The sequence below is a fragment of the Mesoplodon bidens genome, assembly GCF_964165515.1.
Source record: "Mesoplodon bidens genome assembly, chromosome: 13".
Classification (NCBI taxonomy): Eukaryota; Metazoa; Chordata; class Mammalia; order Artiodactyla; family Ziphiidae; genus Mesoplodon; species Mesoplodon bidens.
This window is the reverse complement of record NC_138169.1, coordinates 82,558,905-82,583,735: the sequence shown is the minus strand read 5'-3', so window position 1 is coordinate 82,583,735 and position 24,831 is coordinate 82,558,905. Positions and strand designations below refer to the sequence as shown.

The 24,831-nt window shown below is 36.6% G+C and overlaps 1 protein-coding gene across 4 annotated transcripts in view; it reads left to right on the top strand.

Annotated features, from left to right (window-relative positions):
• Positions 1-24,831, top strand: part of RTTN (rotatin) — a 167,880-nt gene that overhangs the window by 19,311 nt on the left and 123,738 nt on the right. For all 4 annotated transcript variants that reach the window (XM_081252869.1, XM_081252870.1, XM_081252871.1 and 1 more), the window contains exons 11-17: positions 9,583-9,753; positions 15,325-15,537; positions 17,173-17,285; positions 18,729-18,855; positions 21,399-21,524; positions 22,029-22,145; positions 23,064-23,203. In XM_081252869.1, coding sequence (XP_081108995.1) covers positions 9,583-9,753; positions 15,325-15,537; positions 17,173-17,285; positions 18,729-18,855; positions 21,399-21,524; positions 22,029-22,145; positions 23,064-23,203 — 1,007 coding nt within the window. The remainder of the gene's footprint in view (positions 1-9,582; positions 9,754-15,324; positions 15,538-17,172; positions 17,286-18,728; positions 18,856-21,398; positions 21,525-22,028; positions 22,146-23,063; positions 23,204-24,831) is intronic.

The following is a 24,831-nucleotide window of genomic DNA, read 5'->3' as shown; positions in this document are numbered from 1 at the left end:
GAAGGTTTTCAGCAAGTGAGTTTTCCTTGAGAAGTGTGAAGAATGTTTTATCAGTTGCTTCTTAAAATAGCTCAAGTTTCTTGGCCAGAACATTTATCTGTAAAAGTTAGTCATTCATTTTTAACTTTTGGCTGCTGATCTTTTATGATTCAATGAATTATTTTTACTTTAAAGGTTAAATCTGTTGTGCAAGTGCCAATTGGTATGTTAGAAATGTTAATTAGTACTGCTGGAAATTATATTTGACTTATTTATTTAAAAGAATAAATGCTTCCTAGGAAAAATCTCACCCCTTTGGGCTATATATTAATAGAAGCAGACAATTAAGTAGAATTCCTTAATGTCCCTACTTTTGTGAGGTTTACACAGAAGGCAGAAGCATATTTTTGTCGTGTCATTAAAGGAACCAAGTAATAAATGTTGACCAATTCAGTAATTGAATGCCTGTAGATATGTTATCAATTCTCTAGATCTTTCCAAATAGTGCTAATAGCATTCATGTCTGGAATTCCATAACTCAGTTTATGTAAGCATAGTCAAAGAAATGTTTTCTCCATAAATTGAATATTTTTATTTCACTCGAAGTAAACAAAAGAAAAAATATTTTCACTGAAATTATATTTTGTTAAAATAAAAATTTTTTTGGTAAGCACTTGTAAAAGTTAGGATGACCTGAAGTATGTCATCCCTTTTTTGCCTACCTATGAAATTAAGTTTGTTTTTTCCTTATTCACATGGTAAGTTAGGTTCACGGGAGTAAGGCCCTTTTCCTCATGCCAGATAACCCGACTCTTGGGGCTGTTTTCTGTTCATTTTTTGCCTTTCTTCTTTCTGTCACTGCTGTCACTCAGTGTCATGAAGAGCAGTCTTTTCTCCTTCTTTATGACTCATTCCTTCTAAATTCCCATCTGACCAGCTGTGAGGTGGTAACTTAGATTTCCAGGCATGTTGGAAGAATTGCTGGTTGAAGTTCAAGTGAAGTTGAGAGGATTATGAAAATTTCTAGAGAGAAGGGCTTTGGTGTCCAGTAAGGGCTCGAGAAGGGTAATTGAACCAGATTGTGAATTTATAATTGGCTGAGTGACATCGCTAATTAGCGTATGCTTTTCCTGCTATGCCACCAGTACAGAGACAGGTATTTTTAGTTCACCAAACATTCTTTGATTGCTTATTATATGCTAGTGATAAACGGAATAGTGCCTGCCATATCAGTAAACAAAGGATGTCACAGTCATCAGCGATTGCAGCCACCTCCGATGGTGAGCTGGTGAGCGGTGAGGAAACTCAGGAAGGAAAAGAATACCTGCCATCTAGCAGCCATCAGACTGCAATGATTTCAGTGAGCCCAGACTCTTGCATCTTCCCGTGTGCAGAAAAGCGCTAAATTCCTTAACTTGAGGTATCTGGTTTTCTTTAATTAACAGTAATCTTTTGACATTCAGACTCCCTGCCCTTTGTTACAAAACTCCCAAGTATCCTAGCTCCCCACCTCGCCTCCACGGAGCAGTTCGCTCAGGGTTACTTGAGATGCGGCCTCCCGGGCTTGAGGTCCTACAAATTCCCGCTGAATAAAACATAACTCTCAACTTTTAGGTTGTGAATAATTTTTTAGTCGACCCTGGGCCCTGGGGGTGCAAGATGAATAAGCAGCAATTCTTTTCACTCTTGTGGGAGATAGATTAAAAATTGACTGTATTCCCCATGCTGTGCATTTCATCCCCATGACTCATTTATTTTGAAATTTGCAGTTTGTACCTCTTAATCTCTCTCACCTATTTCACTCATTCCCCCCCTCCCTTCCCCTCTGGCAGCTACCTGATAAGTGATAAGTGAAATATGATAAGTGAAATCATACGTTTTTTGTCTTTCTCTATCTGCCTTATTTCACTTAGCATAATACTTTCTAGGTCCATCTGTGTTGTCACAAAGATTTCATTCTTTTTTATGGCTGATTAATATTCCATTGTATGTATATGTGTGTGTATGTTTGTTTACACATATGCGACATCTTCTTTATCCATTCATCTGTCATGGTCACTTAGGTTGTTTCCATATCTTGGCTGAAGTAACTAGAGCTGCTTTAAGCATTGGGGGGCACGTCTCTTTGAATTGGTGTTTTCATTTTCTTTGGATATAAACCCAGGAGTGGAATTGTTGGATTATACAGTAACTCTCTTTTTAGTTTTTTGAGGAATCTCCATGCTTTTTTCTATGGCGGCTGCATCGATTTACATTCCCACCAACAGCATACAGGGGATCCCTTTTCTCCATATCCTTGTCAACATTTGTATTAGTGGTCTTTTTGTTGATAGCCATTCTGATAGGTGTGAGGTGATATCTCGCTGTTGTTCTGATTTGCATTTCTCTGACTAGTAATGTTGAGTATCTTCTCATGTGCCAAGGGTGCTTTGAAAACACTCCCAGCCGAGAATCTCAGGGAGGGCTTTTTGTAAATCGTGACTGAGCTGAGTTTAAATTCCAAATACGATTTGGCTAAGAAAGTAAAGGTAGGGCTTTTTGTCTGGCAGAGGGGAAGAGAATGATGGGGAGGAATGAATAGTGCTGATTGGTGGTCAAGGGTAGGGCTATTGGGAGGAGTGCAAGCAACCAAAGCATACAATGTGAGGTGGATGTGGTGGGAGAGAGGCTGGAGGGTTCAGGTGGGGTCTGCTCACAGAAGGCTTTTGACATGCTGCTGAGTAGTTTGGCTGTCATTCTGAAGGCAGGATGAGCTTGCTCTTAAACATAGAAGTGCCTGGTGAGACTTGCATGCAGAACAGTAATTGGCTGCCTTGTAGAAGGGGAGTGGGGAGTGTGAGGCTGGGAGCATATGGGGGAGAGTCACTTATTTCAGATGCTTTATAGAATCCAAAACCTGTTTTATATTGTGCAGATAGTGGAGAAATTGTGTTTGCACTATAAATTCTGTTTTATTGGGAATATTTAGAATATTTTGCTCATCTGATATTTTAAGTCTAATTTTGTAAAAGCTTTGACTATCCTCTGAAAACTGGCTCTTTCTTTTTTTTCTCCATCAACTACTTTACAGCTGTTTAAATACCTTTAGCCCAGCAAATTAAAACTGTGGACCAGATAGTATTGTTTTAAAATTCTTTCTTTTCTTAAAACATTAAAAACAAAACACTTCTTTTTTTCCTTTGGCTTGGAAGAAGTGTTGGAAATAGTAAAAGCTGCAAGACTGATTCTTATAGTATAGTACTTCCTTTTCATACTATTTTGAGAAGTACGTCAATTCATCATTAGAATTAGCAAGGTTATTTGAAACAATTTCACAAGTAAATAGAGTTTTACAAACAGCCTTGCAATACTGAGGTCTTAAATGTGTTCATTGATTTAAATTGTAAATTGTCAAAGTTAGTCTTGAATAACAGAGATATGTTGTCTGTAGATGTAAAAAAGTATTTTAATGGAGAAGCACTGGGTGGAAGAATTGCCTGTCCATGTAATAAGACTGTCACTGTGTTTCTAATTTGTTTTCTCTAGACCAGTGGTTATTAATATAAGTGCTATTAAAATTTTCTATTTTAATTTTATAAGGGTGGCCCTACGTTTGGTTGAAATTTTTAACTTTTAGTTTTATTTCCGTGGGCTCAAAGAACATAGTCCTAAATATACATTGACCATTTTTGCGACTAAGTAAATGGCTAGTTTTAGTCAGTGTTTCTTGGAAACTCGAGGAGTTGTAGTCTTTGAAATGTTCTAAGTTTATATCTATTTAATTTATTAATTAAGGTAAAAAAGACTGAGTTAAAACCTTTAAATCCAACTTCAGGTTTTGCTTGATATTTATGTTATTCAGACCACAATGACTCATTCATGTTGGGTCTTTACTCTCTGTTATGCATTTCATCAATAGAAAATTATCTAATTTATCTAATTTTTTTGTTCTGAATTATTCATTTTTTATATTTCATACATTTTGTTCATATTTCACTACACTAGTTTTTTCTGAATTTTTGAATTTTATTTTATGTATTTTTTTATACAGCAGGTCCTTATTAGTCATCAATTTTATACACATCAGTGTATACAGGTCAATCCCAATCTCCCAGTTCATCCCACCACGACCCCCACCCCGCCACTTCCCCCCTTGGTGTCCATACGTTTGTTCTCTACATCTGTGTCTCTATTTCTGTCCTGCAAACTGGTTCATCTGTACCATTTTTCTAGGTTCCACATATACGTGCTAACATATGATATTTGTTTTTCTCTTTCTGACTTACTTCACTCTGTATGACAGTCTCTAAATCCATCCACATCTCTACAAATGACCCAATTTCATTCCTTTTTATGGCTGAGTAATATTCCATTGTATGTATGTACCACATCTTCTTTAGCCATTCATCTGTCGATGGGCATTTAGGTTGCTTCCATGACCTGGCTATTGTAAACAGTACTGCAATGAACATTGGGGTGCATGTGTCTTTTTGAATTATGGTTTTCTCTGGGTATATGCCCAGTAGTGGGATTGCTGGGCCATATGGTAATTCTATTTTTAGTTTTTTAAGGGACCTCCATACTGTTCTCCATAGTGTCTGTATCAATTTACATTCCCACCAACAGTGCAAGAGGGTTCCCTTTTCTCCACACCCTCTCCAGCATTTATTGTTTGTAGATTTTTCGATGATGGCCATTCTGACTGGTGTGAGGTGATACCTCATTGTAGTTTTGATTTGCATTTCCCTAATGACTAGTGACGTTGAGCATCCTTTCATGTGTTTGTTGGCAATCTGTATATTTTCTCTGGAGAAATGTCTGTTTAGGTCTTCTGCCCATTTTTGGATTGGGTTGTTTTTTTTAATATTGAGCTACTTGAGCCGTTTATATGTTTTGGAGATCAATCCTTTGTTGATTCTTTTGTCTGTTTGATTTGTTTGCAAATATTTTCTGTTTGTCTGTTGATTCGTTTGCAAATATTTTCTCCCATTCTGAGGGTTGTCTTTTCGTCTTGTTCGTAGTTTCCTTTGCTTTGCAAAACTTTTAAGTTTCATTAGGTCCCATTTGTTTATTTTTGTTTTTATTTCCATTACTCTAGGAGGTGGATCAAAAAAGATCTTTCTGTGATTTATGTCAAAGAGTGTTCTTCCTATGTTTTCTTCTAAGGCTTTTCTAGTGTCTGGCCTTACATTTAGGTCTTTAATCCATTTTGAGTTTATTTTTGTATATCGTGTTAGGGAGTGTTCTAACTTCATTCTTTTCCATGTAGCTGTCCAGTTTTCCCAGCACCCCTTACTGAAGAGACTGTCTTTTCTCCATGTTGTATCCTTGCCTCCTTTGTCATAGATTAGTTGACCATAGGTGCGTGGGTTTATCTCTGGGCTTTCTATCCTGTTCCATTGATCTATTTTTCTGTTTTTGTGCCAGTACCCTATTTTCTTGATTACTGTAGCTTTGTAGTATAGTCTGAAGTCAGAGAGTCTGATTCCTCCAGCTCTGTTTTTCTTTCTCAAGATTGCTTTGGCTATTCGGGATCTTTTGTGTTTCCATATGAATTGTGAAATTTTTTGTTCTAGTTCTGTGAAAAATGCCATTGGTAGTTTGATAGGGATTGCACTGAATCTGTAGATTGCTTTTGGTAGTATAGTCATTTTCACAATGTTGATTCTTCCAATCCAAGAACATGGTATATCTCTCCATCTGTTTGTGTCATCTTTGATTTCTTTCATCAGTGTCTTATAGTTCTCTGAGTACAGGTCTTTTACCTCCTTAGATAGGTTTATTCCTAGGTGTTTTATTCTTTTTGTTGCAGTGGTGAATGGGATTATTTCCTTAATTTCGCTTTCAGATTTTTCATCATTACTGTATAGGAATGCAAGAGATTTCTGTGCATTAATTTTGTATCTATCCTGCAACTTTACCAAATTCGTTGATTAGCTCTAGTAGTTTTCTGGTAGCATCTTTAGGATTCTCTATGTATAGTATCATATGTCATCTGCAGACAGTGACAGTTTTACTTCTTCTTTTCCAATTTGTATTCCTTTTATTTCTTTTTCTTCTCTGATTGCTGTGGCTAGGACTTCCAAAACTATGTTGAATAATAGTGGTGAGAGTGGACATCCTTGTCTTATTCCTGATCTTCGAGGAAATGCTTTCAGTTTTTCACCATTGAGGATGATGTTTGCTGTGGGTTTGTCGTATATCTTCTTTATTATGTTGAGGTAGGTTCCCTCCATGCCCCCTTTCTGGAGAGTTTTTATCATAAATGTGTGTTGATTTTGTCAAAAGCTTTTGAGATGATCTAAAGATCATCTATTGAGATGATCATATGGTTTTTATTCTTCAGTTTGTTAATATGGTGTATCACATTGATTGATTTTCATATATTGAAGAATCCTTGCATCCCTGGGATAAATCCCACTTGATCATGGTGTATGATCCTTTAATGTGTTGTTGGATTCTGTTTGCTAGTATTTTGTTGAGGATTTTTGCATCTATATTCATCAGTACTATTGGTCTGTAATTTTCTTTTTTTGTAGTATCTTTGTCTGGTTTTGGTATCAGGGTGATGGTGGCCTCATAGAACGTGTTTGGGAGTGTTCCTTCCTTTGCAATATTTTGGAAGAGTTTTAGAAGGATGGGTGTTAGATCTTCTCTAAATGTTTGATAGAATTCAACTGTGAAGCCATCTGGCCCTGGTCATTTTGTTTGTTGGAAGATTTTTAATCACAGTTTCAATTTCATTACTTGTGATTGGTCTGCTCATATTTTCTATTTCTTCTGCTTCAGTCTTGGAAGGTTATACCTTTCTAAGAATTTGTCCATTTCTTCCAGGTTGTCCGTTTTTTTTTGGCATAGTGTTGCTTGTAGTAGTCTCTTAGGATGCTTTGTATTTCTTCTGTGTCTGTTGTAACATCTCCTTTTTCATTTCTAATATTATTATTATTATTTTTGTTTGTTTTGCGGTACGCGGTCCTCTCACTGCTGTGGCCCCTCCTGCTGCGGAGCACAGGCTCCAGACGTGCAGGCTCGGCGGCCATTGCTCACGGGCCCAGCCGCTCCGTGGCCTGTGGGATCTTCCCGGACCAGGGCACGAACCTGTGTCCCCTGCATCGGCAGGCGGACTCTCAACCACTGCACCACCAGGGAAGCCCTCTAATATTATTGATTTGAGTCCTCTTCCTCTTTTTCTTGAGTCTGGCTAAAGGTTTATCAGTTTTGTTTATCTTCTCAAAGAACCAGCTTTTAGTTTTATTGATCTTTGCTATTGTTTTCTTTGTTTCTATTTCATTTATTTCTGCTCTGATCTTTATGATTTCTTTCCTTCTACTAACTTTGGGTTTTGTTTCTACTTCTTTCTCTAGTTCCTTTAGGTGTTAAGTTTAGATTGTTTATTTGAGATTTTTCTCACTACACTAATTTTTAACCTTTTATGTACAAAGATAATGTCTTTTTTGTATGTGTAGATTATTTTTGATTTTTACTTCAGTATGAAATTATATTTCACTTACAGGGAAATTTAACCTTTTTTAGTACAGTTATTATACTTGGTCTTCATGCAGAAGTTTTGCTATCTCTTTTGTTTCCTTTTTCTTTTTTACTCTATAGATTATTTTATCTTCCTTTTACTTCTGTGGTGATTTGCAAAGTATCATAGTTTTAATTTTATTTGTGTTTTTCTTTAAATTTTTCAAATGATCCATGTAAGTAACAAAAAAAATGTTTACTCCTTTATATAATTTTTAAAATTTTGTAAAATATACATAAAATTTACCATTTAACTCTTTTTGAGTGTATAATTCAGTGGCATTAGGCACATTCACATTGTTGTACAGTTGTCACCATTATGTTTCCAAAACTTTTTCATCATCTCAGAGTGAAACTCTGCACCCAGTAAACAATAACTCCCCACTCTGCCCTTCCCCAAGTCCCTGATAACCACTATTCTACCTTCTTTCTTTATGAATTTGTATATTTTAGGTACCTCATATAAGAGGAGTCATACAGTACTTGTCTTTTTGTATCTGGCTTATTTTACTTAACAGTGTTTTCAAGAGTCATCTTGTTGTAGCATGTGTCAAAATATCATTCCCTTTTAAGGCTGAATATTTCATTGTATGTATACTATCTACTGCATATTGTTTATCCATTCATATGTTGATAGACGCTTTTCTACCTTTTGGCTGTTGTGAATAATGTTGCTGTGAACACTGATGAACAAATAAGTGTTTGAAATCCCTGCTTTCGATTCTTTTGGCCATATACTCAGAAGTGACATTGCTGGATCATATGGTGATTCTATGTTTAATGTTTTGAGGAACTGCCATACTATTTCCACAGTGACTGAACCTTTTACATTTCCACCAGCAATGTACAGGTGCTCCAGTTTCTCCACATCCTTGTCAACATTTGTTATTTCCTATTATTTTTGATAATGTCCATCCTAATGGATGTGAAGTGTATCTGTTGTGGCTTTGATAGTTTATGTAACTTTTGTAGGCCCCATATCTTTTAGTTTTATTTCCTGTTTATTTATCCTTGAATTAAAAAATTTCTGACATACATTATATTTTTGTCTTTAGCTTACAGGTAATTTCTCATGTTAATTTTCATATATTTTCTGTGGAAAGTTGAGAGTGAGAACTCCAGTGCTTTTTTTGTTCTACCCCTTTTCTGATCCTGTCCTTTCAGCAGCTAGTTTATAGGGTCATGTCAACATATCTAGGATATATTTTGGTCTATGTTGTTATGACTTGCCAGTTAGTCTGCTGTATTTTAGTTTTCATGTTTTATGCATACCTTTCAATTTAAAAGATATAACTTCTGTTTAAGTAGTAACGTATCTAGAAATTTATGATGGTGGAACATTTGCTCTGAAACAACCTTATTACCTGAAGAGAGAGATTATACAATTTAATATTTCATTGTTTTTTAATTATTTGACTTTCCCTGTTTCATTTCTTTAGTAACTTTGGGATTACTTTGAGGGCGGGATCATGTCTCTTGAACTAATGCATTTTCCCCCATATACCTGCCACTGTGTGAAGCATACACTAAACCCAATAAATACTGGATGAGAGATTTACATGCAGTGTTCAAAGTTGGAACAATTAAGCACTAGAAACTAGGAGGAACTAATGGTTCATTAAATTTTTGTATTTTGTTTATTTTTATTAGTTAGAATTCATCATATTAAATACTTAAAAACTGTTAGCTTTTTAAAAAATTTAGGTATACTTATCATTCTTTCCTACCATTAAAAGTATCTCAGGGCTTCCCTGGTGGCGCAGTGGTTGAGAGTTCGCCTGCCGATGTAGGGAACACGGGTTCGTGCCCCGGTCCGGGAAGATCCCACATGCCGCGGAGCGGTTGGGCCCATGAGCCATGGCCGCTGAGCCTGCGCGTCCGGAGCCTGTGCTCCGCAGCAGGAGAGGCTGCAGTGGTGAGAGGACCGTGTACGGAAAAAAAAAAAAAAAAAGTATCTCAGCATGTATTGGTTATTCTTATAGAGAGGAATACATTTATATTATTTAATGATAACATTTTATATGGTTCTCCATGACATTTCTATATTGGCCCCTAAAATTGATTGTTTTCTTCTGTTTTGTGTTTAACTGTTTGCAGAAAAAGAAACTGCTCATGGTGTTGGGGTCCCTTGGAGACAGCATGTGCTACCATAAAAACAACATCAGTCTGGAACAACCAGAGGCGGTGCTGGTGCACCACAGGATGGCCTTTGTCAGCATTTCGCTGTTTGCAGTCCGACTGCTGCAGACGCTTCTCCCTGTTGAAAAGGTAAGGCAGGTAGCGTGGCTTCTTTGTAGTTTACTGGGTGTTACAATCACTGTCCTGTTGTAAATTCCTTCTGATGATTTCATGGTGTACAAAGATTTTATTGGAAATGTAGAAATTGAGAAATGGCTAACATTTTTAATTAGTTTTGACAAATCAATTGATAGAAAAAAATACAAATTTTTTAAGATAACTTTTAAAAACTGTGGTGTTTAGAAAGGTGCACAGTTCAGTGCATTTTTACTAAGTGAATATATCTGTGTTTAGAAAGTGACCACCCCCCAAAACATGAAGTACAACATGACCAGCCTTTCAAGGCCGCTTCCCGTTGCTTAACCTCTCCTGTCCCCACCCCTGCAAGCTAAACTCCTTTCTGACTTCTGTCACCATAGAGGGTTTTTTTTGTTTTTGAGCTTTATATAAATAGACGTATAAAGTATGTAATTGTTCAAGAATTTTTTTTTTTGAGATTCATTTTTGTTGTTGCTTGTAGCAGTTGTTTGTTCATTTTTATTGCAAAATACTATTCCATTATGTGACTGTATGTTAATGGTGGTTTTAATAGGTGTAAATACTTCTTTTAAATCATCTTATTGACTGTACTTTAAAGTGGAGGTTATATCTCTGAATTTGAACGTCGGTGGTAAAAATGTCTCAGATGACTCATATGCAAGTGTTGTGTAGTATACTTATTGCAAAAAGAAAGGTGTGGCATCGTGCTTAACTGAAGGGATGGGAAAAATTACTGCAGCTAAAGAACCATTTCCTGTGCCTTTTGTTGTCCTTTGTTATAGCCACGTGCCCTTTTGCTCCGTAGAATTCTGCAGAGCATGTAGTCTAAACTCCATTTAATAACACATATGCAATATATGGAATATAGTATCAGGTCATCTGGAAAAACAAGAATAGAACATTAAATTTTAAATATAGTATTTTCCTTTAGGGAAAATAACATTTCTGTTAATTTTTTTTTTTTTTTTTTTTTGCGGTATGTGCGCCTTTCACCACTGTGTCCTCTCCTGCCGCAGAGCACAGGCTCCGGACGCGCAGGCCCAGCGGCCATGGCTCACGGGCCCAGCCGCTCCGTGGCACATGGGATCCTCCTGGACCAGGGCATGAACCCGTGTCCCCTGCATTGGTAGGCGGACTCTCAACCACTGTGCCACCAGGGAAGCCCCCATTTCTGTTAATTTTAATTTTTAACATTTTTATTAATTGTTATGTTTCTGAATAACACTCTGTGTTAAAGAGTGATAATTTTCCAAGGCATAAACATTATAAATTGAAGAATTTCAGTCATATAAAACTGGAATTGCATTTAAAATATAGGTGTCTCAACTTTACATGATAATGTTATATAACTGAAAAATTAGTAGTGCTACAATAACTTGTTATTCAGTATTACAAATGATCAATCTATGTATAGGTTGAGGTATTTTTGGAAAAGTTACTTGTCAGTTGTACCAGAGAGCTTATTTATTGCTTTTTTGATTATAGAGTTTTTTTCATCTATGTGCTTATTTGGGCAGGAATCAAAATAGAAGTCAATAATTTATTTTATTTGACTTACTTTAGTGTTAGAATAATGTAAAACCAGCCCTCCATGTCTTTTTTTAAGGTAGTTATTTTTTGTTTTTGTTTTTGAAGGTAAATCAGTATCTAATTTTGGGGAGCTCTTTTAAATATGTAGCTTGGAACTTCATTAGAACAGTAAGTGGGGTCATTGAAGAGATTGTAATTAAGGTATCAGCTTATAGATGGTTATAATTGCTTTGATTGATTAACTAAGAACTTTAAAATGAGATCTAAACAAACATGCTCTTCCATTGCTGTTAAATTTCTCCTTCAGTTTATATAAATACAAGGTTATGCTGCCCTCTGCCTGTTGCTAGCCCACCAAAAATTGAAGTGGAATTTGGACTCTGAAACTCTCTACCTTAAAAGTGGCTTTTAAATATTTGAGTTGCCACTTACCAAATATGTAATTTTGAAGTTGGGAAATGATATAGTATGAATCTGTGTAGAGATTTCCTGAATTTGAATGTTTTGACAAAATGCCCTTGAAGACCTTTTCTGAAATTGATAATTGCTGATTTTAAATGAATTTGGAGAATACCCATGTATAGGTTAAAATTATGCATTGGCAAATGTCATTACCAATGTTATAAATTAAAATTAAAAGTGTTCTGGTTGGGTAAATCAAATTGGTAAGACAAATGAAGTTAACTTCATATGGGGGAACCATCTGGGAAATAAGAGCTAAAAATACTGGCCCTGTGCCAGAAACAAGATCCCAGAGCATCCTAGGAACCCCTGTGACTCTTTCTCAGCCAAGCAGACTGAAGGCAAGGAAGAATTTATACCACAAGATTTTGACATTTTTAGTGAGGTATATAAAATCTAATAATTGGTGTAGCTGATTGATTCAGAACAGCGTTTCTCAAAGTGTAATGTGCACCCAGAGATCTTGTTAATCCGATCTCGCATGTTCTGATCTGTAAGGTCTGGATAGGGCCTGAGAATCCGTACTTCTGACAAGCCATGCCAGGATAACGCCCTGGCTGCTCTGAGTGGCAAAAGGTTTAGAGAAAACAGTATTATACCCCTCCTCCTCCAGCACGCACAAGATGACGATGTTGACTCTTTTCTATCTAATACTGGTAATGGCTTTCCACTGAAATGTTGTCACTTTTAGTTCCAACTGACACGTGACTAATGCTTATATATGTAGGACCACCGTCTTCAGTCTGGGGTGTAAACTGTGATGGGTCCATTGGCCCTGCAAGGATTAAACGTATGACATTACCTTCGTGCTTTGAGTTGCTGAGAGGAGTTTCAGATGTAGGTATGCAGAATGAAAATGTCAGAATTCCTTAATGATGGGGCGAAAAGAGGAAAGAGAGGAAATTAGTACTTATTGAATGTGATATGCTGGACACTCTGCCCAGTGCTTATTTAATCCTCACATCAGCTATTATTTTTCTGCCTAGAGTCAGAGAAAGCTCTTTTAAACTAAAACACAGTGCCTTTGGAGTTAGACCCACTAGGATTTACTATCTTAGCGCAGAGCCCAACTCGCTGAGTCTCCTTTGCTAATTCCTCTCTATCTTCCTAACCTCTTAAAGGGGTGGAACCCCAGGACTGGCCATGGCCCTCATGAGATATCATCCCATTTTGGTCTTTAAGTGCCATCTATTTGCGGACACCTCCCAAACTTATATTTTCAGACAACACGTGTCACCTGAATCACAAACTCATATGTATATATCCATATCCTTTTTGACATCTTCACTTGACAGTTGATATCTCCGACTGAACATGCCCCAAGCCTTACTTCCCTGCACAAATGTGTTCTTCCTCTAGTCTTCCCTAGCTCAGTAAATGGCACCTTCATTCTAGTTGATTGTTGATCAGGAAAAAACCTTAGAGTCATCCTTGATTCCTGTCTTTCACACACACTTAGATCCAATCCCTGAGCAACATGTGTTATTTCTCCTTTGAACGTCTATCCAGAACCTGAACACTTCTCACCACTCCCACTGCTGCTACTTGAGTTTAAGCCACCATCCTATCTTGCCTGGATTATTGCAGTAACCTTCTCTTTGGTCTCTCAGCTTCCACCCTTGCTCTTTTCCATCTGTTCTCTCCAGACTCATCCTGAGGCTTGCTTGAAACCTTCCAATGCTCCTTCTGAGGACAAGTCCTTAAAGTGACCCAAGGCCTTACCTGATCTAGCACCACTGCCCCCTGACTCCATCCCTCAGCACTAGCTCCAGTGGCCTCCTTGCTGTCAAATATACTCTGTGTCCGAGCCTCTGTACTTGCTGTTCCCTCTTCTGTGAGTGCTTTTCCCTCAGATATACACTCCTCCATTTCTCTGCTTAGATGTTACCTTATCAGAGAGGCCTTCCTCTGCTTCCACCTCCTGTAACTTCCCTATTCTCTCCATCTTTCCTATCCCCTGTTTTTAAAATTTGCTTAGCACTCCTAGCCACATTGGACAAGTATGGTTTACTCTATGCTTTCTCCACTGGAGTGTTAACTTCGTGAGGGCAGAGGTTCTGTTTTATTTCCTGCTGTGTCCCTAGGATCTGGAATGGTGCCTGGCATACGGTAGGGGCCCAGTGAGTATTTGCTGAGTGAGCAAATAATTGGTGACTAGGTAATTTGGTTTCTTGCTCTCTCTCTCTCTCTCTCTCTCTTTTCCCCACTAGGAGAGTTCTTTACAGAATAAGAGAAATTTCTCTCAACTTTATAATAGCTGCTGTCTTAATAGTTGGTTTTTTTTTCATGCTTAGTAACCTAAAATTTTGATTCCTTTAGCTTTTGATATTCACTTGGCAACTGTATTTCATTTAAAAGCATTATTTAGGGCTTCCCTGGTGGCACAGTGGTTAAGAATCCGCCTGCCAATGAAGGGGACACGGGTTCAAGCCCTGGTCTGGGAGGATCCCACATGCCACGGAGCAGCTAAGTCCGTGTGCCACAACTACTGAGCCCACGTGCCACGAGCCCGTGCTCCACAACAAGAGAAACCACCACAATGAAAAGCCTGTGCACTGCAACAAAGAGTAGCCCCTGCTCGATGCAACTAAAGAAAGCCCACGTGCAGCAAAGAAAACCTAATGCAGCCAAAAATAAATAAATAAATTAAAAAAAAAACAGTAATTCTAAAAAAAAAAAAGGCATTGTTTAGCAGATTTAGTTCTTAGACTTTCAGGCAGTTAATGATTATCCTTAAAATAGGTTATCCATGAAAAAATTATGACCAAACCTACTTTAATAAAGGCAGCATTTCAGCCATAGTAGTGAACCTTGCCAAATGGTTTTCTCTGAACATTGAATTTTCAGGCCTTTTCATTTTCTTAATTGATGCCTAAAATCCTATTGCAAAGCTAGAATCATTAAAAGAAACAAAATCTAGCAAAGGGTTTTTTTAGTCTTAAATCAATTGATTTAACTTATAAAACATACACTATTTCATTTGGCCCCTTGATTTTGTACTAATTAAAGGTCAGTCTTTTGTGAGTGTTCTAGAACTATTTTAAATATGTTGAATTTCTCCTTTCCCCTCTAAAACACAAACAAAACCAAATAAAAATTAATTTTTGTTCAAATCAGTCTATAGCTGTACTTGATTTAGTGTTATTCAATTCAATATGTAGTTAATAAGCCCTGGGCTTCAGGGGTTTATTGCATTTTTCTGGAGATTTGTGTGCACCTGCATGAAAAACTTAAAGAAAAAGGCCTGGTACCTTCAGTTCAGTGGCAGAGGCATAAACGAGGTATGGGCCCAGAGGGAGAGCAGTTCTGGGTGTTGATGTGGGGAAGAGGAGGTATCCTGAATCCTAGGCTTTGGGAAGGAGTTGAAATTTGGACTTGGGATATTTTGGGCAGAGAAAAATTGCAGTGAACCTAGGTGTAGATAAATGATGTGTTGGGGAATAGAATTTTCTTTGGAAAAGCATAGACTTTGTGATAGAGAATTACTAAAAAAGTTGAACTACATTAATATTATAGTTTACTATATTTATCTAAAAATGGTTAAATTTTTTTTTTTTTTAATTTATCAAGGCAAGCCACTTTTTACCAGAGCCTATGTCAGCAGCATTATTTCTAGTTTCTTTGGACATGCCTGTTTCTTTGGAATATCCAAATATTCATGAAGCTGTTGTGGCCTATTTGGAACAGCTGAATTCTGAAAACTACAGTATTTATAAACGAACTGCAGAGGCTGTTTATTCACTTGAGTGTACCTGTAACTTCCTGTCTGATGTTGGGAAGGAGGTAAAAAGTTTTGTTAATATCTCTTTAAAATTCCTTTGATAAAATATTTAGAAAATTTAACCTATAGTTTTCAAATTGATGGACATTTAACAATTGAATTCTTAGGGGTGGGATCCATTATTACTGAATGGCCCAATTATAAGATTAAAGTAAGGGTATGATTTATATAGAAGTAAAATGAAGATTTAGATTAATGAATGGTATATATTCATGAGACCAGTGGTTTTTAAAAAACAATAATTATTATCAATATCTTTATTAGTGAGTTCCTCTCTGAAGTGGCTTTCTGTGGGTGAACAGAGTGACAATTGACGTAAACAGAATTATAAGGCCATTTTAGTGCTTATTTGTAGACACATTTTTTCCCTTAGTATTTGTAGACACATTTTTTCCCTTAGTATTTCCCTTAATATTTAGTGCTTATTTGTAGACACATTTTTTCCCTTAGACACATTTCCCTTAGTATTCCCTTAGTATTTGTAGACACATTTTTTCCCTTAGTATTTCCCTTAGTATTCCCTTAGTATTTCCCTTAGTATATATGTGTCTTAGTAGACACATATTTTCCCTTAGTAAACAGAATTATAAGGGCCATTTTAGTGCTTATTTGTAGACACATTTTTTCCCTTAGTATTATAAGGGCCATTTTAGTGCTTATTTGTAGACACATTTTTTCCCTTAGTATTTCCCTTATTTGTAGACACATTATTTCCCATAGTATATCCCTTAGTATTTTCCCTTAGTATTTTTCCCTTAGTATTTCCCTTTATTTAATAAAAAATCAGGCTCTTTCTGTGCATAAATACTTATTTATGCACAGAAAGAGCCTGATTTTTTATTAAATAAAGCCATGAACTAGATTGTAAGGTAGTTGGATGACTTTCGATACCATGTTATAGCAATAATTATGTATTTGTTATTTATCCCTTTTAGGATATTATTTAGTATATTATCAGTTAAAGGGTTAATGAGTCTTAAAATAGACATTGACTACAATAGTTGCTTACTGTTTGAAAATACCAAAATGGGCCCTGAAGATCTTGAAAAATTAGGAGCAAAATTTTATCCCGTTTGGCCCCTACAGTGGAGTTTTTTTGAACTTCATATTTTAAATTTTCCTTATTTACCCACTATTGTTTATTTTTATTTTCTTTTCCCCACATCTTTATGCCACTGTATCTTGTCTCCTCCATGATAGAATTTTGAACTGCCTTTTAGTTGAATTATTTCTGTGGCATTCTGCATGGTCAGTTAATCACACAGGTATTGATCACCCCCTATTTTCCCTAGAACCAGTCAGGATGTTAGAAGTGGGAGGTGGATCTTAAAATACATGAGTCCTGCCTTGAGCTGCAGTTAGTAGAGGGATAAGGCCACAAGTGAGCAGTCAAAGAAGCATGCCACTCAGAGGTAAATAATATAAAGTCTTAAGTGGCATTGAGTTAGGCATGTTCCCCACATTTCTCCTCCTAGGCTGACGTTTTTGGTTTGCTTGTTGAGCAGGTTGACTTAAGCAAATGTGAACAGTCTCAGGGCCTGTGGATGATCTAATTTCTTGAAGCTGCTTTGTTAGCTGTTGAGAATTTTATTGTACATGACCTTGACATTTACTGTTCCATTCTCTTCTTTTTTTAGGGAGAGAAGAATCTCTTAGAATTAGTGGAGCTGGCAGACCAAGCCTTACATAGCTTTTCCTATCATCAGCATTTCCCCCTAATAAAGGAAATCATCTGCATTTGTTCAAAGATGTAATATTTTCTTTTTTAATATGATTATATTATTATAGGTTTTGTGTGTGTGTGTGTGTGTGTGTGTGTGTAAGTTTAGGAGCAATGAAAATGAAACTGGTCTTAAATCTGTTATTTTTTAGTTTAAATTGCTTTTATATGTTTTGACTTTTAAACTGTATATGTATAGTAGCATTAGGACAGTTAACTGTTTTATTCAAGAGTAAGCTTTAAAAATGTCCTGTAATCAACATGGATTATCCTTGGATTTTTATACATTTGTTTTGGTGTCTTTGGTGTCTTTCCAAACAGGTATTCAAGCACATTTGTTTATTTATCTTTAACATTTTAATTAATAACTTGAATTGAGGATTTTTTAAATGTAAATTTCATTATTCCTACCTTTTATATGGATTTTTGGAAAGCATCATGCATTGGTTAATTTATTTGGGGGACATTGGAACAGATTTTTCTTTAAAACTTAGTATTTTCATTGCTTTTGGAAAGAGTAAATTCCATGGTGATAAATATCCATTAAATATGGGATTTATTTTTCTTTCTATCTATCTATCTATCAATCAGTCATCTCACATAATTACCTTTTTTTTGTGGTGAGAACACTGAAGATCTACTCTCTTAACACATATCAAGTATACAGTACAGCATTATTAACCATAGTCACCAGAACTACCTATCCTGCATAACTGAAACTTTGTACCCTTTGACCAACATCTCTGCATTTCCTCCAGCTCCTGGCAACCACCAATTCTACTCTCTGCTTCTGAGAGTTTGACTTTTTTAGATTCCACATATAAGTCAGATCATGCAGTATTTGTTTTTCTGTACCCTGACTTATGCCACTTAGCATGTCCTTCAGCTTCATCCATATTGTCACAAATGATAAGATTTCCTTCTTTTTTAAGGCTGAATAATATTCCATTATATATATATTATATATATATATATAAAATATATATATATATACACACACATACACATACATACCACATTTTTAAAAATCCATTCATCTATCAACTGACACATTGTTTTCATGTATTGGCTATTGTGAATAATTCTGGAACGAATATGGGAGTACATATATCTCTTTGAGGTACTGATTTCATTTTCTTTGGTTACATACCTAAAAGTGGAATTGCTGGGTCATATGGTAGTTCTGTTTTTAGTTTTTTGAGGAACCTCCATACTGTTTTTCATAATGGTTGTACCATTTTACATTCTAAATATGGGTTTCTAAAGACATTTTGTTTTTTTGTATTCTTTAAGAGAGAATATTCCCTGCCTTGAAACAAGTAAATGCTTGAGTAAATATTAATTCTGGGTTAGTTAAACAAGATCTCAGTTGTAGGAACTGGAGTAGGAAGAAACCCCTTTCTCTGTGCTTTTCAGTCTTATGTTTAGTACTTTACTTGCCTTAGATGTCTTGGATGTTTACCTTTTTACCAGCTGGAAATCTGCACAGGCCAGTCCATTATTACAAGGAGAAAGTCAGAAGGTGTTTCTACGTATGTTGTCTCACCCTTTGCTACAAGTGAAAGTGAAAACTTACCACTGTTGTCTGGAAATTGTTAAGGTAGGTTTTTTTGATTTTGATTTTTTGGGGGAGCATTAAAAATTTTTAATTTTCTGATTATAACTCCAAAATTAAATTACTTGACCTTTTGGATATAAGAGTTATTACCATAAAAATAGATGGTAGTTATTAGTCAACTCTAAGAAATTTATACTATTGAATTCCCTTAGTAAGTCTAGCAACTGAATTGCCTTATTAGCAGTTTTAATAAGAATTACATTTATGTTGTGTTATTTAATGATGGAAAAATTGTAAGGAAAAGTTGACTTCTATCAAGTATTCAAAGGTGATTTCTATGCTCAGGAAAAGTTTTAGGTTATTATGGCTTAAATTTTATAGTTTCAGATCTGTTTTCTTAGTAATATTCTTCTTTTCTTTTGAAACAAATATTTCCTGCGTTTTTAAATTATAAAATATTTCAACATAGAATAGTACATAAATATTAACTATTTCAATATTGAAAAGAACACTGTACATAGGACAGTATAGAAAAATATATATATTCCTGTGTACTTTTGAAAATGTCCTCTTGTATTCAATACTCTTATAAGTACTATCTAGATATAATGTTTACATTTTGCCATTTTTACTTATGATCCTTTTTTTTCAGAGGAATAAAAATATTAGTTATAACTGAAGCTTGTTTCTTTTCTCTTCCCCCTTTTTTTATGCCACCAAGATAACCACTCTTACAAAGTTTTTGTTGATCCTTCCCATGCATGTGTTTTATATATGCATATCTCTATAAATCATATATATTACTGTTTTCGTCTCTTTAAAAAAGTATATAATTTCATACTGTACACATGTTTTTGCTGCCTGTTCTTTTCCTTTAATAGTAAGGTTTAAGATCTACCTAGTAGATTCATCTTAACTGCTCTTTACTTTGAATATACTTTCTTCTATTTATTGATAAGTATTTAGGTTCAGTCTTTTTACTGAACTATGTTTTTCAGTATTTTCAGTGACAGTCTGTAACTGATAGTGCATGTGTTTGAAAATGTCTTGATTTCACCTTACTCTTGAATGATAGATTAGCTGGAATTATAGAATTCTATAGAATTATAGATTGACTGCCATTTTTCCTTAGCGCTTTGCCAATACTGCTTTGCTCTTGTTAGGCTTTTATCATTGTTGAGAAGTCTGCTATCAGTTAAATTATAATTTCTTTGTATTTTTTTTCTTCTAGTTGCTTTTAAGATCTTTTCCTTAGCTCTGGAGTTCTGCAGTTTCATTACAATGTAACTTTGTATACACTTTTTTTTTTAATGTATCTTTTTTAGCATGCTTCAGTTTGAAAACTCATGTCTGCCTTCACTTCTAGATAATTCTCAGTCATTATTGTTTCCCTTATCCTTGCTGTTCTCTCCAAGTGGAACTCTCATTAGATCATGTTAGATCTTCTTATTTTACCCTTTGTGTCATTTAAGCCCTCTTTTATATTTTATCTTTTTTTGTTTTGTTTGGATAGAATTCCTCAGTACTGTCATTCAGTACACTAATTCTTTGCTCAATGATGTCTAATTTGCTTTTTTAAAATTGTAGTAAAATACACATAACATAAAATTTACTATTTTAACCATTTTTAAGTTTTTGGTGGCATTAAGTGCATTCACATTGTGCAATCATCAACATTATCCATCTCTAGAACTTTTTCATCTTCCTAAATTGAAACTCTGTACCCATTAAAAAATAACTCTATTCCTCCAACCCCCCCCCCCCCGCCAGATCCTGACAACCATCATTCTACTTTCTGAATTTGACTGTTCTAGGTACCTCATACTTGTGGAATCATATAATTGTCTTTTTTGTGTCTGGTTTATATCACTTAGCATCCATGTTTAGTATATATCAGAGTTGCATTCCTTTTTAAGGATGAATAATATTCTGTTGTATATATACCACACTTTATTACCCATTCATGTGTTAGTGGACATTTGGGTTGTTTCCACCTTTTGGCTACTGTGAACAATGCTTCAGGTATACAGATATACCTGCTTGAGTTTCTGCTTTCAGTTTTTTTGGGGTGCATATCCAGAGTGGAATTTGTGCTAATTTTGTCAAAGAGATGATACAGAGTCATTACTTATATTCAGGTGCATCACTGTATTGATAAGAAAAATCCCACATATATGTTGTCCTCCCCCTCGCCCAGAAATTTAAGTCTGTTTTGATTTGATTTTTCTCTTTGTCAAACCTCAGTAAGCAAAATGCAAACACCTTAAGATAAGTTTATGGTGTTGTTTATTTCCTTTATGTCTGTTATTATGAACAACTTTAAAAGATTATGGTTGTCTCAGCAGTTTGGTTATTTAATTTGTCAACACCACCACTCTTGTTGGCTGAAAGAAATATAATAGGTATCTCATGCAAACTCAAAAACTGTTAGTTAAGAGAATCTTTTTTTGTCTTCTATCAGTTAAAAGAAAAGTTTCAGTGACATAAGTACTAAAATTGGATTTGAATTATAAACAGAAGAAAGAGGAATGCTTTGGAAAAATCACTGTCACTAATTTTTAAAAACTTTTTGTATTATTTTGCAGGAATGTTTAGGTGTCCATAATGTCAGTAAACCTGTGTCTTCCCTTTGTAATGGAATCCATTTTCTACTTCACCCAAAAGTTCTGTATGAAATCTCTGTGTTTGGTATTCAAGAGCCCAAAAATGAGGTATGGCATGTTAGAAGGAAGTACAAAAGAATTTTTTAGATACTCAGCTAAATCAAGATAATATTCTAATGTCACAAGGTAGTATGAGAAACTAAAAAGAAACTTGTCTTTGATGTATGGGTTCAGTTAAGTTGTTTAACTAAAAAGAAATGTTAAAAAAAAAATGAGGCTCAAAATACAGGACATACTTGTTCTCAGAGAATTCAGATCAAACTGTTAAGTTTTTCATGTAAGATCTAGGAATGATGCAGTAGTTGTAATAAGCAGAGTATTTCCTTAAGGAACATTGTTATTCAATGGAAAAATATACTTTAAAGGTTAAAAAAAAAAAGGAAATCATTAAGGACTGGTTGAGAACAGAATGTAAGATGATGCTGTGGAAATACGAATGTTTGAAGGAAGAGATGCTAATTACCTTTCCAGATTTTATGAAATATTACAGGTATGTAAGATGACTTAACGGGCCACCTCCTCTTGGATTGTTTCCCCTGTATTGTTGAGCAGGTGAATGCCACCGCCAAGGCCATCCTGATACATCTGCTGCAGGGGCGACTGAGGATGACAGCACTGACCTGGAACAAGTTTATCGAGTCTCTGTGTCCTGTCCTCCCAGTGCTACAGGTACTCTGTGCTCACCCGCTTACGCTACCATTTCTCTTTGGCGAGTGTGATTGATTTAAACGCACGCAAGCAGTAGAACCATCATGCTGTGAGAGGAATGAAGTGAAGCCACGAAGGCGCTGTGGATAAGGGAACAGGAAGTGGGCGGCTGTCTTGTTTCTGGCAGAAGGTTAAAGCAGGCTAGCGAATTTGTCTGTGTACACCGGGTGGGAGGTTAAGAAGTGAGGCGCAGGCATTTAGCACTGACTGTGAAAAATAGAGCTCAGCCTTATAGAAAGGCTTTTAGGCAAAGCTAACAGTGCGTTCTAAACAGACTTTATGTAATGAAACTGGCTTCATGAATTCTATGTGTGCATGTATGGATTAGCCTGATGCTTTGATTAATGAGCTCTTAGAAACAAAGCTTTTTTAGCAGTCCTTCTGGGCTTAGGTAAAGGAGGGAGGGAAGTGCAGGGCCTTCCCTCCCTTGCATGAGAAGGTGGAGATGGGAAACACCATCACAGGAACAGTCCTCGTAGAAGAGAGAGCCCGGGCCTCAGGCCCTGCCGCTTGCACAGCTCAGTTCCTTGCAGGCGCACCGGCAGCACTCCACCCTTGTGGTGAGGGGACAGGTCTGGAGATCTGGGAGGGGCCGCATCTGGGGGCAGGGCCACTACTAGGATCTTGGAAAGTAGGAAAATTAGCAAGTGTCAGGAGGGTTGGCACATTTTCCTCAGGTTCTCCAGTATTAGTTTTTAAATACAGTTGTATGTAGGCTTCTTACGTCATGTCGGTTATTTTGAAGAGTCATATTCAACTGAATTGAAAGAAATTTGTGAGTTGCCTGACAGGTCAACACAATTCTTATTTCAAGTTAAACAATTAAGCAGTATGTGCATACAATCAAATGGTCATTTCTCTTTTTATGAAATCTGTTAGGGCTATGCTGACACAGAGGATCCTTTGGGTAACTGCATTCTCCTCCTAAGCAAAGCGAGTTCTGAGGCTGGTGAAGGGATTCTCCCCTGTACCACGTGGTTAAAGTCCATACTACGGCTCCTGCTGGTGAAAAAGCCATCGTAAGTACAGCGGAGCCTACTGAACGTGAAAGATGAACGGGAATGTTCTAGGAAAGGGTAGTAATTGTATCAAGCAGTATAGAACCAAAGGAGGTGAAGGAAAGTGATTCCCTTGCTAGACAGAGACGGGGAGCTCATGGCTGGAACTACTTCGGTGAAGGTCTTTGGGCCACTTTCTAAGACGCTCTGTCCGTCCTCCAGCGTTGCTGTCAGATGAGCCTGTGTGACGGCATCGCCGCCCTCAGTGCTGTTCACAGTGCTGCTGCGGGCAGCGGGGAGAGCCGTGGAGAGAAACAGATTGCAAAAACTGTAGGGCATTCGCATTGCCTTCTCTCGTTAGAAATCGTGAGTCTCCTGGAGTGCCACTTTTCTAATTAAATACTTGTTCTGAAAATTAAAGTTTTTCATGAAAGTGTAGTGGACCAGTTGCCTCACATACCAGGGTATGCATGTATTTTAATGTTGTTTAGCTTGTCCTCTTACTTGGGAAACTGAAAAAGTGTCCTTTCCTCTACCATTAGTGTAAGTGTCATTTTAACTAAAAGAAAAGAAGGAGAGAAAGATTGTCTCCCTTCCCTCTCTGTCAGTGCAACATGAGTCTTGTGTTACTCTCTTTAGGTAACAGTGGTTAGATTTTTCTCTCACTGAGAAGAGAAAGAAATCTTAGAGTAAAGATGGATAAGCAGTGATGGAGAGAAAGCGTCGGTTGAAAAGACGAGGAGAAACAGGTGTTCTTTTGACAATGGATAATTTTGTTTTCCCCATACTTACATCAGGAGAATGCAGTGGCTTATTTATAAACAGATGATCAGACTAAAAATTAAGGAAGTAGGTGAAATAAACTAAAATGTTAAGAGAATGGAAGGAGGAAAGTCAGAGGGGATTGTAAGGGCTCATGCATTGTACAGAGAGGAAAGTTGTGGGTGATGCAGGAAGCAGAGGGGCAGATGGGGTGAGTGTGTTTGTGCTCCTCGGGGATTGGCTTCTGCAAATGTTCCCGTTGACCCTGGGCAGTGTCTTTATTAATGTGCTAGTGTAGTATTCCCTACCCCAAATTTGGTGATGTAACACAATAGGTGTATATTTTTGGTTCGCCTCTGGGGGCCCAAAGTCTCCAGGTAAACAAAAACACTCTTATCAGGCAGGACATTCTAAGGCCTTAGAGATCCCCTCCCAGGAGCCAAGGGCAAGGCCAGACCTCTCTTTGGGTAAGGTAATTCTCAATTACACAGAACTTAAAGCAGTCTAAATTACATATTTGTTTTCATCATTTGACTAGTTGTACCCCATCTCACCAGACCATAAACTCCATCAGGCAGGAACCCCATCCATTGGCTAATCTTTACATCCTCAGAACTTCATTGAGTACCTTGGGCATAAATATGCTCAAAATGTATTTGTTGAAAGAAATAAGTATAGAGAAATAATCGCACCATGGTGCTCATGCTAAACCTAAAAAAAAGGCTAAATTTATCTACCAGAGGAGGAGATGCATTAAAAACATTCTTTACATATCCCACTCTAGGCTTTTGCCTGGAGGTGGTGGCTGTCTCTCCACTGACGACCCGAGATGTTAATACAGAGAGTGCTGGCACAAAGCAAGAGCATCGTGTGGGTGTCTGGCTGTT